Source organism: Aptenodytes forsteri, unplaced genomic scaffold (genome assembly GCF_000699145.1).
Source record: "Aptenodytes forsteri isolate BGI_AS27 unplaced genomic scaffold, ASM69914v1 Scaffold526, whole genome shotgun sequence".
In the NCBI taxonomy this organism is placed as follows: Eukaryota; Metazoa; Chordata; class Aves; order Sphenisciformes; family Spheniscidae; genus Aptenodytes; species Aptenodytes forsteri.
The window spans coordinates 108,053-125,248 of record NW_008794596.1 but is presented as its reverse complement, the minus strand read 5'-3'; the positions used below and the strand labels follow the sequence as shown (position 1 = coordinate 125,248).

The 17,196-nt window shown below is 41.2% G+C and overlaps 1 protein-coding gene across 1 annotated transcript in view; it reads right to left on the bottom strand.

The window, feature by feature from the left end:
• The window catches only part of RFX7 (regulatory factor X7), a 21,114-nt gene extending 4,808 nt beyond the window's left edge, over positions 1–16,306 (bottom strand). Inside the window, exons 1-7 of the mRNA XM_019470307.1 lie at positions 16,230–16,306; positions 15,279–15,401; positions 9,388–9,504; positions 6,563–6,647; positions 5,673–5,880; positions 2,776–3,071; positions 43–1,828 (exon numbers count right to left, since the gene is read on the bottom strand). Of these exons, the coding sequence (XP_019325852.1) occupies positions 43–1,828; positions 2,776–3,071; positions 5,673–5,880; positions 6,563–6,647; positions 9,388–9,504; positions 15,279–15,388 (2,602 nt within the window). The 5' untranslated portion in view covers positions 15,389–15,401; positions 16,230–16,306. The remainder of the gene's footprint in view (positions 1–42; positions 1,829–2,775; positions 3,072–5,672; positions 5,881–6,562; positions 6,648–9,387; positions 9,505–15,278; positions 15,402–16,229) is intronic.
• Between the last annotated feature and the right edge of the window lie 890 nt (positions 16,307–17,196).

The following is a 17,196-nucleotide window of genomic DNA, read 5'->3' as shown; positions in this document are numbered from 1 at the left end:
AGGGGGGTGTGGGAGGGGGGGGGGGGGTAGGAGTCGGGGTGGGGGTAGGGGTGGGAGTGTGAATCGGAGTGCTGTTGTTATGGATTGAATGGTAAAAGTGCACACTGCTTGGATGAGATGACACGGAAGCTCCTTGGGCTGCGGTCTGACTCTGAAGTGCCATTCCTAGACAACCACCGTAAGGATGAGAATTATTCATGGACATTTGCTCCTCCATGAGCACCAGCTCCTCCACGATGCTGTCCTGGGTAAGGTCATCATCAAATGAAAAGAAGTTTTCATTTGCCTGAGGGACTGTATGTTCAAACTCTTTCAGCTCAGACTGCAGAGGTAACTGATTTGAAGACTGTGCTTGTATTTGACCCAAGGAGGAGTCCTGGATCTGGCTCTGTAACTGCTGGTTGTATGCATCCTGCTGTATCCCTTCGCAGTGCACTGGCTCCCATGCCGATTCCTGTAAGTCACTAGAGCCAGAGTGCCCTGCAATAGTCGTAACACTGATATCTTGCTGCTGTTCACAATTCACAGATGCAAAGTCGGAGGTTTTGGTGATATGGTGCCACGTATTTGGGTTAAAGCTGCCATCAAATTTTGAATCATTTTCTATGATAAACACGTTTCCTTCCAATTTTACTTTTATATCTGGAGATGATGCTGATGCAAGCTGCTGTCCTAAAGTAGAATCACTGGTATTTAAATTGGTGCTCAAAGAAAGGTCTGTTGCTAAGTTTGCTGCAGCTGCAGAAGGTACAGGTACCTTCACAGGTGCCTTGCTGGGAACTTGAGCAAGTGTTGCTGTATTGTCACTGTTAGCTAACGATCCAACCTTTGGAGACTTCTTAACACTGTTTGCTTTTTGACCTTCCACAGCATTACCAGCTGAAAGCTGCTCCACCAGTGGTTTCTTTACAGGTGGTACCTGGGAATCCTGAAGTGTAGAAGGTTGTCGCTTTCTTGGACTTTTAGTGCATGTTTTGTCTTTAATCGTACACTCACCAGTAGGAGGTGAACCGATGCTGGTGCTGGACAAGTTTTGAGCGGCAACTGAGAGCTTTAGAATGCTTTGATTATTGCCTGCTGAAGAAACTGGTGTGATCTCATTAGATTGTGTTTTATATTTGATCCCTGCTTCTTCAGCTCCCTGATCACAGCCCTTAACTGGTTTTGCCTCCACGACATCATCAGCTGAAACCTTCGAGGTTGCAAGCTCAAAATTAATTAGTTGAGCAGGAGGCAGGTCAGGGGTTGCCTTTATGGATTTAGACACGTCAGAGCTCTCTTGGCCTTGTACTGAGTTCTCATCCAGCATTGCTTCTGGTTCCATTTTGATCTTGACTGCAGGCGCAGCTACAACAGTGCTAGGCTTGGCTCCGGGAGACTGAAGTGAAACAACAGATGCATTCTTGATCTGTGGACCAGTCCTCCCTTCTTCCACTGCTCCTGCACTACTGCTAACTGAAGGCGTCTGTTTGACGGGCACACTACTACTGCCTGGGGCAAGAGATATTGCTGTCATTTTTACCACATTTAAAGAATTCACATGTGGAGCTGGCACAACAGTCTTGATTGGGCTACTGGTAAAGAGCACCGTCGTGGGAGAGCGGATGGTGAGAGCACTGGTATTTGCTGGCTTCGGTAAGATCTGTGGGTAGCGATGTCGGGCAGAGCGGTCACCAACTGGGCTGGCAGGAACATTCTGGGGAGTCTTTGGTGACTGCTTGACTGATTGCATGTGCTGAGTGACCACCTGAACATTGAGTGGCAGGACCTTGCTATCAGACGCTCCCATAGGACTTGGAGACGTCACCAACTGCCTGGTCCTTGGCACCTGAAGAGAGAGAAAAAGAAAAGGTGTGGCAATGAAGCAAGAAAGTCCCCAACGCCCACAGACGACCTCGTCCCCAAGCATTTCAAAGGTGAAGGACAACACAGCTCAATAACACCAAAGCTCGTGAATGTCAATTTGAAACAAAACAAGCTCTTCAACTATATACAAGACAATTTCTATTTGTTGGCCTAAAGCTTGGTAGACAGATATGCAGCCTCAATATTTAAGGCATGAAGCACTGGTCTACATGCTAGTCTGCTCTTCTGCTAATGAAGGGGTCATTCTCATACAATCTTTCACCACATGGAACAAAAAGGACAGACATACAAAGGTTGAGGAGAGGATGTGTTCAAAACACTGCTCATTGTTAAGGTTTCAGAAGTGAGTTAAATACAAACCCACTATCAGGCAGAAAAATTGGGTTACCTATTGAAATCGACAACACAGCTAACATCTTAAAAACAAATAACCTTCCCCTCCCCCCAGTTTTGTATGGCTGAAACACAAAGATGTTCCATGCTACAGACATTCATGCAAAAATAAAATTGTTGCTGTCACTAAATGTGCCTGGCCAATGAAAGGCAATTTAGATGCCATATTAGGGGCTCAGCGACCCACACAACCGGTGTCAGCTCTCTCGTCTGGTTAAACTTCATCTCAAGGGCAATTATTCCCACATATAACCCTAATTATTGTAGCTGAAATCCCACTGTCAACGACTTCAAAGACGAACTTGGCCTATGCTATGTGATCAGAATTCTGCTGCTGTTGTATCGATCCCATAACTCATGTGGTATAACAGAGTCATTGGGACAGAAAAGCATCAAGGGACCCAAGCCTTTGAACAGACACCATTTTTCTATCCCACTGACACCACTGCTTAGTTACTGGCAATTTATAACCCTTTCATAAGGTGGTTTCTCTAGAGAATTGCTGGAGAACATTACCGGTATCGGGCTGGGGACAGCTGCCACAACAATGCCAATAGGCGGAGGAGACAGAATTGCAGGACTTCCATTAGATATACTGGTCACGCCACTGGTTGCAGTGCCTTCTGTTTTCTTTGCTGGAGACTCTCCTGGCAAAGGAGACTGCAGTTTCTGTTCTTGCTGCTTCTTCTGGATCTTACGCTGCAGCTGCTGCTTGGCATCAACAGGAGATGGCAGAGTTTTCACTTGCGGTTGAAAGGAATTACTTTCAGCAGTAGGTATAAAAGCTGAGGGCTGGGGGATCCCTTTTATTCCTGAATAAAAAGAAGAAGAATGAATTACAACCACACATACCCTGTCTGCTGTAGTGCCACTTCTGTATCTAACCACACAGAATATATGGCAGGCATCTCCACAACCATTCTCGGAACACCTCCTCCATGAGGTGCTCCCATCCAGTTCATGCTCAAATCTATTCCATGTTTCAGTTTATTTCCACGTTTGTGGCAAAACCTCTATCTGTTAGACAAGCTGGGCATTAGCTGCTAAAATACTATGTACTAGCATCTTGTTTCTAGTAATCCCAAATCGCAACTTTTGTGTCAGCCAAATCTAAAACCCAATGCATTTCATTTAACTGACAGTAGAGGGCAGCGGATATGTTTTAGATGAACCTTTAAAATTCATCATCTACTGTGGTGTTGTTTTGTTATGAGGCAGCTTTAAAAATGAAAAATCTTTCCAGAAAGCTGTGGGTCTGTGTCACAGAGGAGCAGCTCTGAGCAGATTATATTTTCTAATGGCTAAGGCATTAAACACAATGCATATAATATCAAAATGGATCACAACCTGCGTGTGATCAGGGATAATGCTGAAAGAAGAGCAAGAAGAGAAGCGTCCAGGGAAAAAAGAAAAAAAAGAAGAAGGAAAAGGTGAAAAAAAAAACCTATGGAAATTAGAATGGGAGACCATTTTTTCTAGAGACAATGCCTTTGCTGATCACAAGCAAGTGGTGCTTCCAGGGAGAACAGGGAGTTAGTCTCATCTGTGCAGCTGGTACCAATTTCCCTTACAAAAATCACATCACATCTATGATCTTTTGTTTATTAACAGTCAAGAGGACTAGCATGCTCTCTCAGTGACCAACTAACTGTTGAACTGCCTCTCTAAAAATGCTTTAACACCGTTTCATTCATACTTCACAGGTTTCACAGTTTTAAAAATAACTCTTAATTATAAATCAAATCGACACCATTTTAGGGCAAGTATTTAGTTTTAGATACCCACTACATGCTTAGGAACTGTGGTCTGGGAGCCCAGCCTCACAGGAGCAGTCTGCATGTACCATGAGAGCTTGAACACTGCAACGTGTCTCCGCTTTCACAATTCCTTATTCACAGAGCAGTGAAATGCCCCAATATATTGCAATTACCGGAAAACAAGTCACCTATGTGGGCTGAATACTGAAGACAAGTAACATTTATGAGGAAAAAAAAAAAAAAGATTTTTCTTTGAGGGTAAAAGTTTGCTTTTTCCTCAGTTAATGCAGAGAGACACTGTAGTTCCTTGCGATAACAAGGAATGGGAATATTTTATTTGCCATTCTAGAAAAAACCTCTCCTGAAATGACTATCCAAGCCACAGAGGCTTCCCTTTTCCTTGAAGGAATCCATCTTCTCTTGAAGGAAGTAAGGGGGAGCAGCTACATGAGTTGAAGAGCTGTATATATACATATACTGTTCCTTCTAGCAGCACGGCAAGCAGAACCAATGAAGCCAAGCAACGACAGGTAAAAAAGGAGCATACAGGCAGAAAAACCTGCCACTGCCACCTGTCAGTTCCAAGTTGCAATAAAGCAAAGGCAGCTGGAAGGAGAAAGAACATGATCTGGAAGGGGATCATCCCAACCTACAGCCCTGACCACCAGTTTCCATCTGAAATTGCCTGTCTTGAGTCAAGAGATTTGCCGTGATCCAAACACATTTTGCTTGACAGGCCAGGCCTGAGCAGAACTTGCCAGAGGGAAGTCGGGAGGGCATGCTGCACTTCCCTCCTCCATCCTTCATTTTTGTAACTTACTTCATCCACAGCCACAAAAGAACACTTTAAATGATTAAAGCGACCGATTTTGAGCATCAAGAGGGAAACAACACAAAAGTAGATGTACAACCAACCACATCAAATGTAAGCTTTCCCACAGACTGAATAGAACAGGAATTCATCTGATATAGCAAAATACAAAATAACACTTCTCTTTACCTTGATCCTTAACGAAGATTTGAAATGGAGTGCTGGAATCTCAGTCACACAACTGTCCCCGCAGAAGGCTCTCCTGTCCCTCTCAACGCCCCTCAAGCCCTTATTTCTAATGTGATCAATAACAACAGCAGCTGACATGCCTGTACTACCTGACACTGATCAAACATCTCAGGAAAATTTACACCTGACAGATCAGAAATTCCTGTAGAAAATCTGCTCTTGAGAGAAAATTAAGACACACAATTGTTTCCAAATTAGGGCAAGTTATCAGACAGAAACACAGCTACACCAGCAGTTGGTCTACAAACCAGCACTGTACCAGCACCAAACTCCTGGTCTAGCAAAGTACATAAATTCAGCACAATTACTCACATGCCCTGAAGTGCTTTAAAAGACTAGGGTCCTCATCGGAGGAATGGGAGAATCACAAACTAAACCTGAGATCACTACTTATTTTCAGATCTCTTTACCCAGACTACCAGCAAGAAAAGTAATGTGCAGCAATGTGGACTAAAATCACGTAAATGCATGCTCAACACTCAGAGTCAGTGTTTAAAGTTTGCCCTGAAGAGAAGTGCTTCCTCAAACCAAGATGTTATTACTCTTTGAAAAAAGATCCCCTATTTCATCCATTCAGCATTAAGTTATCTCATTACCTGCTGGTGCCTCTGCCATTACTGTTAAAGCTGCCATTGACTTGGTACCGATATAGTGACTTTTTACAAGGAAACGAGCCAATTCCAAGACTGTATCAAAAGGCTGGCTCAGCACTTTCTGGGCCCATTCACAAACAAGCCGGCAGGCCGCAGAGACAACTTCCTCATCAGCACTTTGCAGCTGCCCAGACGGCTCTGCCCCATCCAACTAAAACAAACAAACAAAGGAGGAAAGGTTACTTTAATTATTAAGGGTCATTAAGGCACGAAAACAAAAATAGAGAGTAAATGATGATCAGAAACACACAAAAAGTTGAATAAGTATGTTCACAGTTTTTCATTAAATTGGGAGAATGAGATAACATCAATATCATTCAAAATGGAATGTCTTAACATTAATCTACTGGTTGTTTCCAAAGGCATTATATGGAGCCGACATTTCTGGAGGAAAATCGCAGAGAGAATCCTAATATCTGGACCACCAACAATTGATGCTCCCTGCATCCGGAGTCTTGTCAACTCAGCAGCCACTGTTATGCAGGAACTGCTTCTTTCATTGGGGTTCCTCTTCCCTAGCACTGACTTTTTTTTTTTTTTTTAAATATACAGTAAAACTAAAACAGAATCAGAGTTAAAAAGATATAACTTGTGGGTGGCAACACTGTGAAAGTCTGCTTCACCTCCTAAATTAGTTTTTTTAATAGCACTGCAATTCGTTCTGAGCTTTACAGAAAAACATCAAACAATGATTCAGAATATAAGTACTGTAAAGAAAAATCTTAAAAACTACACAGCTCTTCACTTTGTTTTGAAAACTCCAGACAGAAAAACAACATAATAAATGTTAATTTGCAGAAATATATATAAATAAACAAGTATGTATATCATACCCCATCTCCAGTTTTATGAAAGTCAAGGTTGGGCAGTGTTGGCATATGCACAAAAGCCTTCTTCCTCAGTCCACTGTAGCAATATGTGAACAAGAATTAAGGTCTAAATCATCTCTGCTTGTTAGTTGGGGGATAGGAGGGAAGGGCAGTAATTACTCTGATACCCCTTTATAAGCAAACTCAACAACAGATCTAAGAATTACGGTCATTAACATAGTCTCATAGCCAGCCAGAATCAAAAGCCTTTAAATGGCTGTGTTCTTGGGCAGGTCATTGGGCTTCTCCATCTGCGCAGAGGAGCAAGTGATGCCGAGCGTGATGAATTTCATTTGATGACTTAGAACCACCACTAAACCATGCCAAGTAGTTTCAATTAGCTACTCCATATTTAAATCATTAACATATCTTTGGACTAAACTCCCTTCCTAAACCAGGCCTAAAACGCGATGGAGAATGCATTTTCAAAAGTTAATCACTATTAAAAAATGTGTTCCCAAATTTTGGTTTTACTTTATTATGAGTTCTTCTTTTTTGCCTCTTTTTGCTAAATTTCCTGACATTTCCGTCTCCTAAGGGACTTCCACACACTGAGGAAGTTCCCCATGACAAGATAAAGTGACTGATGAGGACATTTCTTCCTAAGATTGCACACAATTTTTGTGGCTCTCTCCCCACCCATGATAATTCTTCTTCTGTAAAAATATGGACACAAATACCCAGATTTGTTCTTACATTGATATCATCAAATCAGTACATGAAAATATACTCCCTCCATTACTTTTACTCACTTGTTTATAGGTCTAATAATCAAATCAGGCTTTTTTGCTCACCACAGCATTACTCTGGGAATTCACATACAGTGTCTCTTTTCTGTGACACACAAATCCTTTTCAGGATCACTAATATTTCACATTCTGTAAATGTGTCTCTGTTTCTCTTTCCTAGACCATGGAGTTCGCATTTGCTTGCATTAACCTAGATGGAGCATAATTACAGTAAAATAAATGTAGGAAGCTAGGTATTAAGGTAAGTGTGAGATAAGGTCACATTTTAATCATTCTGAATTAGAAACTTAGGAAACAGAACTGAAAGAGATCCCCTGGGTCAAGTGACAATTACATCATATGATTTCTTCATTGAAACTTCTCTAGCTCTATCCAGAACATCACTACCAAGTTTTGGACTCCACTGCTAGGTAATCCAACACTGTATTTTATGAAACAATTTAATTGACACATAACTTCTCCATTTACTACTACATGGAAGGTTTTTGTCTCTATGGACGACAAACAATTCTGGGCTGCACGCTAGCATTTAATTCTCTCTGTTAGTGCATGCTTCAGGTGAGACCTTGGCAAAGGCCAGTATTACAGTGAGTTCATATCATTACTGATAGTTCTTTTCAGTGGTTTTTAATTAGAGCCTACAAGCACCTTCATGCCTTTTGGCCTTTTAATGCTCTCCCTCCTTTGCTAACTGCAGTGGCTTAGCCTACCCAGCACGTCAGAATGGAGCAAGAGCTGACCCTAGGGGATGCAGCAGGCAGCAGTATTACATTACTTCACGGTGGTTTCTAAGGATTCTCAAGGGAAGGTGTAATTCTCAACTTGGAAAAGACAAAATTCTTGCTGATGAAAAAACTACTTACTTTGAAAATCACTGGGGTTTTTGGGGTTGATTTTTTTTTTTTTAAATAGAACACCTCAGCATGCTAAAGGCTAGACAAACCACAGCTCAGTCTCAGAAAAGCCTGAGAAAAAAAGCCTGAGAAAAATTCACATCCTTGAAGCCTTTAGACTTGATTATTGCATTTCTTTCCTAGCAGAGCTTCTTGCCCCTACACTGAAGCAGCAGAATCACCAGTGGTATGAACAGACTCTTTTGCACAGCATTTGCCCCTAATTCTTCACAGTGGCTGCCTATTAATTGTTAAACTAATCTGTCCCAAGATCTAACTCTGTATAGTTCTGCCTGTAACAATCATGTCTAGTTACACTATGACATCATCAGTTTTTTAAGTACTTTAAGGTTTGTATTAAGTTACAATTAAATGGGGTAGTGTTTTTGCACGCCCTCTGGGATGGGCTATTTCTCTAACACAGGGAAAGAGGGAAGGAAGCAGATTCCAACTTTGCACACGGGGAACAAGACTCTGCAGTCAAGAGGGAGAGACAGCGCTGCCCATCCTAGAAGCTCTTGCTCCGAACTGTCTTTCCTATCTCAGGAGGTCTGCATCATGCAGAAAAGGAAGCCATCTCCCACTTCTGACGACAGGACAAACCTCGGATTATGCCTTCCAAGTCTGAAGTCAGCTTTTTTGATGACTTCCCAGTTCCCTCTTCTCTTTCAAGCAATACTAACGGTTGAGGAGAGGCAGTTTTATGAAATATCTGTAGCACAGCTTAAGAAGGACCTTTGGCTTTCAAAGAACTTTTAAATTACTGATGTGCACAAGTATAATACAAAAGCAAGAAATGTTCTGATAATTCTGAGCTGTACTACCAATAAAATATTAGTTACTGCACGTATATAAGGCAAGTTCCTTTATTCCAATATCTCCCTTTGCACTAAATGATAAAGCTTCTTTGATTCCTCGCTGCTGTGACAACTAAGCGTCAGAACCTAAATTTAAGTACTTGTTTCCAAAGTTATATCTTGCAACCTAACACTACAGCAATTAGTAATTTTTAAAGAACGTTGGGAAAGTGTCTGCATTTTTTAATTTAACATTACTTCTACATTTAGCTGGTAGTTAAGCCATAGTGACAGATGTTCTCCAGGCAAGTGCAGAAGAATGTACTGAGAAGTGTTCTAGCAAAGGATATTTTGATTTGCCTCTTGTGCCTAGACGACGGGCCTTCATATTTGGAAAGACATTTTTCATGATCTTTCCAAAGTCAGCAGCACTTAATGGGTGGTAGCCAAGATTGTCACAATAGCTCCTGAAACAAAGAGAAAGAAAGCGTGAACAGAACCAAAGTTAATACAAGAGGCCAGCCTGCATGCTAGACTCCATCAAAGGTTTTCAAAAGAAAACACTTATACCCATCCATATTTAGAACCACATTTAACATTAATGAAGCTATCCACAACGAATTGAATGCATTAAAAATGTATAAACAGAGCTATTAATATCATAGTTTTTGCCTTGTTCTCCACTGAGTTCAAAGGCAAGTCATGTGAAGACATAACAAGTAGTGGTATTATCTAGAGCAGAATTAAGATTTACTCCTCAACTTAGTTTGAAGCCTATGTTTCAATTCACTTATTTTAGGACATAATAAAAACAGAGACATTGTTCTAGCCAGAAGTATAGCCTGAGTGTGGCAAGGCCTGAAGTCCCGCAGGAATATTTGAAAAGCAGTAGGTAAGAGATTTGTCAGTGTCCAGAGAAAGATTCCACCTACACAACCTCAATTTAATAGAGCTTAGCAGAACTGAATTTAATAAAACATACCTTCCCAGGGAACCAGCTTCACCTTTATACGTGTATCATAAGCACATACTGAGGACCTAGTCCTCTTACCCCTGTACCACTACTGAACTACGAGAGCTGCTTAATTATAAACATCCTTATTAACAGTCCTAAATTAACAGAGATTTCAACTGCCCCTGCAAATGTAGATCTTCATGCAACTGAGTATACAACCTGATGATATAGGGGAATAATATTTTGCTAAGTTTACTTATTCTAGTAAAATGGGCACTGTAATCTGTCTTCAGTTCTCAAAAACAGCAGAAAGAATTTTGTTTCAACATCTATTCAGATGTTTCAACATCTGAGATATTTAAAAAATATCTTCTTGAGGCAGAGAACAAGCATCTTTGATTTTGCTGCAAAGCGTGAATGTTCTGGAAAATCACAAACATGTGAAAGCAGAGGAGAAAACCGGGAACTGCTCTGGAAGGTTTACCTACACAGTAAGTGCTTAAGGCTACACAAAAGACATGAATGCCATGTTGCCTTTTGTTCAAGAGTGTTGTGGTATTTCAGAGATGTTAATGGGCTAAGGCCCAAAACATACCATTAAAGCATTCTCATTCAGATTTCCTACAGTCACAAGGTCAGCACCAGATAGCAATGACCTCCTTTCCCATGAGAAGTCCTACCAGCAGTACACAAAAACAACCTGTGTCTGAAAAGAAGAGGTGACTGTACACAGTCCTGTGTGGGCATCAGCAGGAGAGCAGAAAAACAGTAACTTTATACACCACGTTGCCTGCTTCTCTAATCAGGTACATACATGCAAACAAATCTCTGCTCATAAAGGAAGACAGAAAGAAAGAAAAAGCAGCACTCCTGAAACAGGTGTTTCATTCCAGCATCACCTAGTAAAAACAGTAACAATTAGCAATGGCAATTGTATCCACGCAGGCCAGTCAAAATGTCTTCTCTGAAAACTGTAGCTCTATAGAAAGCAGTATATATTTCTTGAGATACTTCCATTGCGCTTACTTTCTCTGTAAAAATACTAGTTACTACAGAGCAAGTATCTGCTGCTTTTACCTTGGCTGTATGCAGGTATCCTCCACTTGGAAAGTACCACCACGAATGTAATGATTTTGACGATGATAAACAGCAAGTTTTATGCTATTTGGTTCTGACATTTCCCTGCAGAGCTTGTGTGTACCCGCTTCCCCCAGCTACCGGGCCACTCTGTCCAAACCAGGAGATGTTGCCTACAACCTGGTATACAGTCAGCCATTGGTCTAGCTTCTGTATGGGACATCAAGAAGGTTTTTATCCAATTTATATACCAACAGATTTCATTTCAATGCATGTCAGTCACAGGATCTGGATTCCAGGTATGTCCCTTTGAAGTTAATACACAGGAATACTTCTGCCTCGCTGCACCCTCTTAGGAATCAGACATTGCTTTATGTGTAATAGATAGACCTCTGTGCGCCTTTTTTTTTCCCCTTGCATCTTGTCAGGCTCCAATGGATTTTAACTTTACTCTGAAAATTCCTAAAAGGTGGGTCTTTGTCCCTTACTGATGATCATTACAGGACTTTAAGTCTCAATTAGCACACAAAGGAGGGCTCTCTGAATTTCTCTGCCACAGTATCTTTGACTGAAACTCAACAATGTCAGCAAAACAAACGAAAAAAAACCCAGCAAAACAACAGGATTAGGGACCTACCAACCAATCAACTTTAAAGTTAAAATTATTCCCTCTCTAGGAGAAAATAAATAAATAAAATGCTAAAAAAAATAATCAGTTCCTCAAGTCTAGCACATCGGTTTCAAGATAATTACTTACTAGCAGCAAAACATACAGTTACATGGTCCCCTTGTATCCATGCTGGCAACTCCTGCAAGCTTGCAATTTCTGAGCTATTATCATCATGTAATTTCAGTTTTCAGACAGATCATCCCAAAAAGCCAATGAAGACAGTCAGGCTATGCAGCCCAGCTTACATAGCTTCCTGGGCAGAAAAACCATTATGAATAGCAAATGATAACAAAGCTATCGCATGAAACAACACAAAGATCTTGGCTTATCCAATCCAGCAAAACAACTGATCTCTAAAAATGGGTTAGAGCGAAGAACCTTAGGGAAGAGGCTGGCTCTCATTAAGCTGATGAACAATGCTGGCACAGAAATGAGTCCTAAAAATCAGGTAGGAGGGAAACCAGATGTCTGAAAACCATGAGAGAAATGAAATTGCAGGTCAGACTCCCAAGAGCAGCGGCAGAAGTGGGAAACAACTGCTTTAGATGGAGTTTGATTGGCTTTTAAAAGGAATATATAGGTAGTTGCTTATGCCAGAGGACTGGACTTGACAACACAATAGGTCCCATCCTGTTCCTATCAGAGAGTTTTATATAAAAACACTGGTTAAGTCCTATCAAACAAGATTAGAATGTACCTTGTGTCTTTTATTTAACAGACATGGCATTCCTACACCTACTGCCCTCTTCTATGCTAGCTTCTGAATATTCTTCTTCTAACTTGTTGGTTAACATCCTTAACACTTAGTGCACATAATCTATGCATCAGGTGGCATCAAGTGGCCCAGCAGCCAGTAAAGCAAGGATTAATGATTTACAGACTAAAGGAAAGAGATACAGGCTGACTCAGAGACCTCCTAATCTATATTAAGCATATCAAGTGAATCTTCAGGGCACCAAACTTCAATATGAATTACTTTCTTCCCTTGCATCACTGTAGCAGAAGCAAGATAACAGGACCCAAGTGTTTACTGAAAGCTCAACGAATAATTTTGTGGGCAAATAGGGATTTTGTCTGCCTAAGTACTGCAGGACTGCACTTATGACTCAAAATCCTAAATCTCTGAACTCAGCTAGAACTATACCTGACAGCCTCCAGAACGGTGTTTACTAATAGGGAGAAGATACCCAAGTAAAACTGACTTACAAGAAAACATTGAAAGGGTTTGATGGAAAGCAGCATCTATTCTCTGCAGGCTAGATAACATGTTAGGCAGCTTCTCATGAGTTCCCATATTTTCCAGACTGTATTCCCCCACAACTCCCAGAGGAAGCTGGCAGAAGAACCGTGTGTGCCCAACAGAAACACAGCTTCTTACAGCCCAACATATTCTGTCAGTGCAAGCGGCATCATAGCACCAACAAGAGAGGTGAACTAGCTCCCATCTACCTCCTTTCTGAAATTCAGCTGCAAGCTCTCAACTTTCCAAGTGCTACTGCGTTATATTATGATGGATTTTTCATTTATTTTATCCCTTTCAAAAGGGAGATGAATCCATTCACTTTTATCCAGTTAGAGACGTGAACTCACAATTAAATAGAAGAGTAAGAAAACAGAAAGAAGAGTCACTGTTGCATAAACTCAGCGAGAAAAGGTTACTGAAATGTGGAGGAGCTGGAAACACTATCAACACTTGCCAATGGTGGACTTGTGTGGAGTGCATGCTTCTGTCCTTCCCCCTTCATAGGAAAAAAACACACCACCACACAAAAGATGATGCAGAAGCCCAGTAGTTTTGCAAGATTTATTTTGACTAAATTTACAGCAGGAATTGAGATGCTGGTATGATGCGGCACTCTTCTGAAGTCTTGTAACTTTGATTTATACGTGCAGAGTGCGTAAGCTTGCTCACTGTGAGCTCATGCAACATCTGTCTTTGCACATAGAGGAGAGAAATGGTAACTTGTTAATACGGAAGAAGTGAGCTTTGAGAGGTCTTAACACCCTTAGGTAAAGAAAAATGACTAATCAAAACTAACTCTTATCTATTTATATGCCTGTTCCCCACCTCCTACTCCAAGACTACTCTTCCTTTGGTGTGCAATAACAACTCATGAAAATATTCAAAGAAACTGAATGTTTTAAAAACAGAACAGATGCTTTCAAAGAAGAACAGATTCCAAACATTTGATATTTTCCTGAATATTTGCTTCCCACCCTTATTTTGTTAGGAAAAAAAAAATACAATACACAAATACTTGATGCAGCTACATACAAAAGCCATCCAAATTTCACACTCCACAATCTGTAGATGATGATTTTTCCGGGCATCTGCAGCTTGGCACAGCATGGAAGCCAAGCAGATTTGTTGCTGAAGCAGGCCATAAATTATTTAATAAGAAATATATTTAAGAATAACACTTCCATCTTTCTCCCGCACAGCAGCTGCCGCTGTTGCTGTGTCTGCGCAAGTGGCTGCTGCTCAGGGATTGGACACCCCAGCACGTCTGTGCCATTGGCTATATTTCCAGGCTGCGTCACCACTCCAGTCGATGGCGAGATTTCAGAAATAGGTGTGTGCATGTTTATCAACCCCAGGCAAGCAAATGCCATCGTGTTTCAGTTCAGAGTAAAAAACTTGACCAGAGTTAATTAAAAGGAGGTATTCGCAGAAGACAACCCTGCAGTAACAATTACTAAGGGCTGAATCCTGTAGGCACTTAGGAGGTGAAAGGACTCAGCTCGCTGCAAATTACTGTAATCGTTCAGATTATGGAAATACTCATACTAGATCATGAATCTGTTATTCATCTTCAGGCAAGGCAACTGGGCTGAGGATGATTCCCCCCCCTCTCCCCTGGGGAATGTTTTGTAAATGAATTCAAATCCAACTTCCGTCAGACAGCTCCCTCTCCCTTGCTTCTAATTGCTTTCTTGTTACATGGTAGCTTTGAGACATGACAACACAGACTCATAGTGGCCTTGGTTACTGGTTTTATACATATTCAGATATATTGCGCCTCTGTAGAAATCAGGTTTCCTGCAGGAAGGTCCAATATTTATGCATTATTCTGGAAAGAAAGGTGTGATGGGCTAGATCTTATGTGCAAAATAGCTGCATTTCCAGGAGGAACAATTCAACCCCTCATCCTTGTTAAGGCAGTCATATACATATGTATATACAAGCAGACCAAAACGTACTGTAAGATAGTAACTGGTGCTTTTTACCTGTGCTGCTCTGTTCACAAAACAAAACCAATATTCATACAGATATTTACTTGTTAAGAAATACTTGTACCTTTCCTTCAGCATATGTAATGCACCATTTAAACATCACACATCTTATCTTCAGTGGCAGAAATAACGAATACAGTTTGCCTCACTGTAGCTAGTACGTTCTCAGGTACATTAGTACATAAGGCCTTGTTCTGCTATAGGCACTTGTACATGTACAACAGTGGAGTACCTGTAAAGCCAGTGTCACAGAACTATCTACGCTCACTAAAGCCATATGTATGGATCCACTTGGGAGCACTCACTTGTATTCATCATAAACCTCCTGCTTGGGAAGGGATGTCTCAGGGTGCTCTTCCAAGGTGTTCCGTATCCACGAGAAGGCGTGCATCTGCTGGGCACGGCTGGATGACATGGAGATCTGATCGCTAGTGAAAGAAGAAACAGTGCCGATGAAGACTTTGCTCCACAGCTCCTCCTCAGTTACAAGACTTAATAATTGTCTGCCTATGCAGGTGGAGAGCCACCAGAAACAAGGGCCAGTACCTCACACATTTAGCTATTTCTTGAGGCGTGGGCAGCAGTTATCTCCCTCTTTCATCTACAATTTAACAAACCGACTCCACACTCCAGTTCTTGACTGATATACAGCTATGAGTAGACAGTGATGGGTGAGAGTTCACCTACTTCCCCTCTTAAATTTATTGTTCCTTACTGATCACCTGTAAGCTTTTGCCCACTCGGTTTGCCAGCTGCCCTTTGGAAACACCCAACTTTCCCAGCAGATGCTCAGAGTGCTTCCTGTAGGCACCTGTCTGCCTGTAACCATCCTACTTGGGAACATATACTAATTTTGTGATGTTGTGATCTGCAGGCTGGTTTTCTAGACCTTCCTTTAGTCAAACAGATGTTACCAGAAATACCAGTAGTTCCTTCTTTCCCCCACCATCACATTTGTGTTGCTATATTATCACTTCCTACACAAAAAGCGAAGGAATGATCACACTTAGGCTGCAAAACACTTTCTCTGATGACTCTTGCATTTTAGGAGGTTTATATTTACAAGCTATTCACGCACTAAAGATTCAAAAGTTTAAAAAAAAAATCTTCAGGAAAAGAAGAGTCCTTAATGTTTAATAAAGGCTGCTTCTGCTACCAAACATGACACGTGAATGGTTCCTCAGCAGGTAAGTGCCACAGGAAGTAAAGTAAGTTTTAAGTACTAGCTGCTCATCTTTACACACTCACACACATACCTTTTGTCTCCATTGTTGGGACCCGAAGGCAGCTGAAGGTAGAGGTAGAGTTTCTCTAGGTCTGTAAACTTCTCAACTTCTTGCTAGATAACAAAGGTGTTTTGGGTAAAAAAAAAAAAAAAAAAAAAAAGGGTGGAGGGGAGGCAGGGAGAGAAAGAGCAAACAGTAAGAGTTGAGCTTGACAGCTAAAACCTGTCATCCGACAGTGTATTCCTAAATAATATAAACAAGACAATATTTACTTATGTGAAAGAATGTGACGGTGAGCACTCTGGGACTAGAAATGTGATTTTCTGTTTTGTTTGCACACCATCACATACTAGAAAGCACTGGTCACCATTACAAAATTCACATGCAACAAAAGCAGAATCTGGAAAAATATCAGTAATAGATCTCTTCTGTAACGAGACATGTAACGTGAAAACTTTATCTTCCCAGAGCACACATGAAGCACCTCTGAGAACACAGAATCAAAAAACAGCTATGCTGTAACAACACAGGATGTCAGCCCTGATCCTGTGATCCACTATATATTAATAGTTAAGCGTCACAGACTTCAATGAAGACATTTTAAAATCTATCTATATACATATGTATTTTTTTGTTTCCTTTGGAAATCAGAGTCATTGAACAGGTACCAAAGACAAGCCATTCATTTAACATGAATCTCAGTGATGCTGGACTCCTCCTCCAGAGGATACCAGCTGAGGATCAGACACAAGGGGGAGTTTTACTTGGTGTATGCAAATAGTGATTGCTACATACGAACTAGCTTTTGGTCATCTGAAACCAGCTACACGGACTTAGAAATACTAGGAAAATCAGTTGTGGTAATGTGCACAGGCCTGCTCATCAGCAGCGGGACTAAAGCCATGCAGCAAGGAGCAAACAGATTCTCCTTCTGGAAGATGCTGCAGAAGCAATGCATGAGGTGGTGCACCATCAGTACAGAGTCAAAGACTCCCAT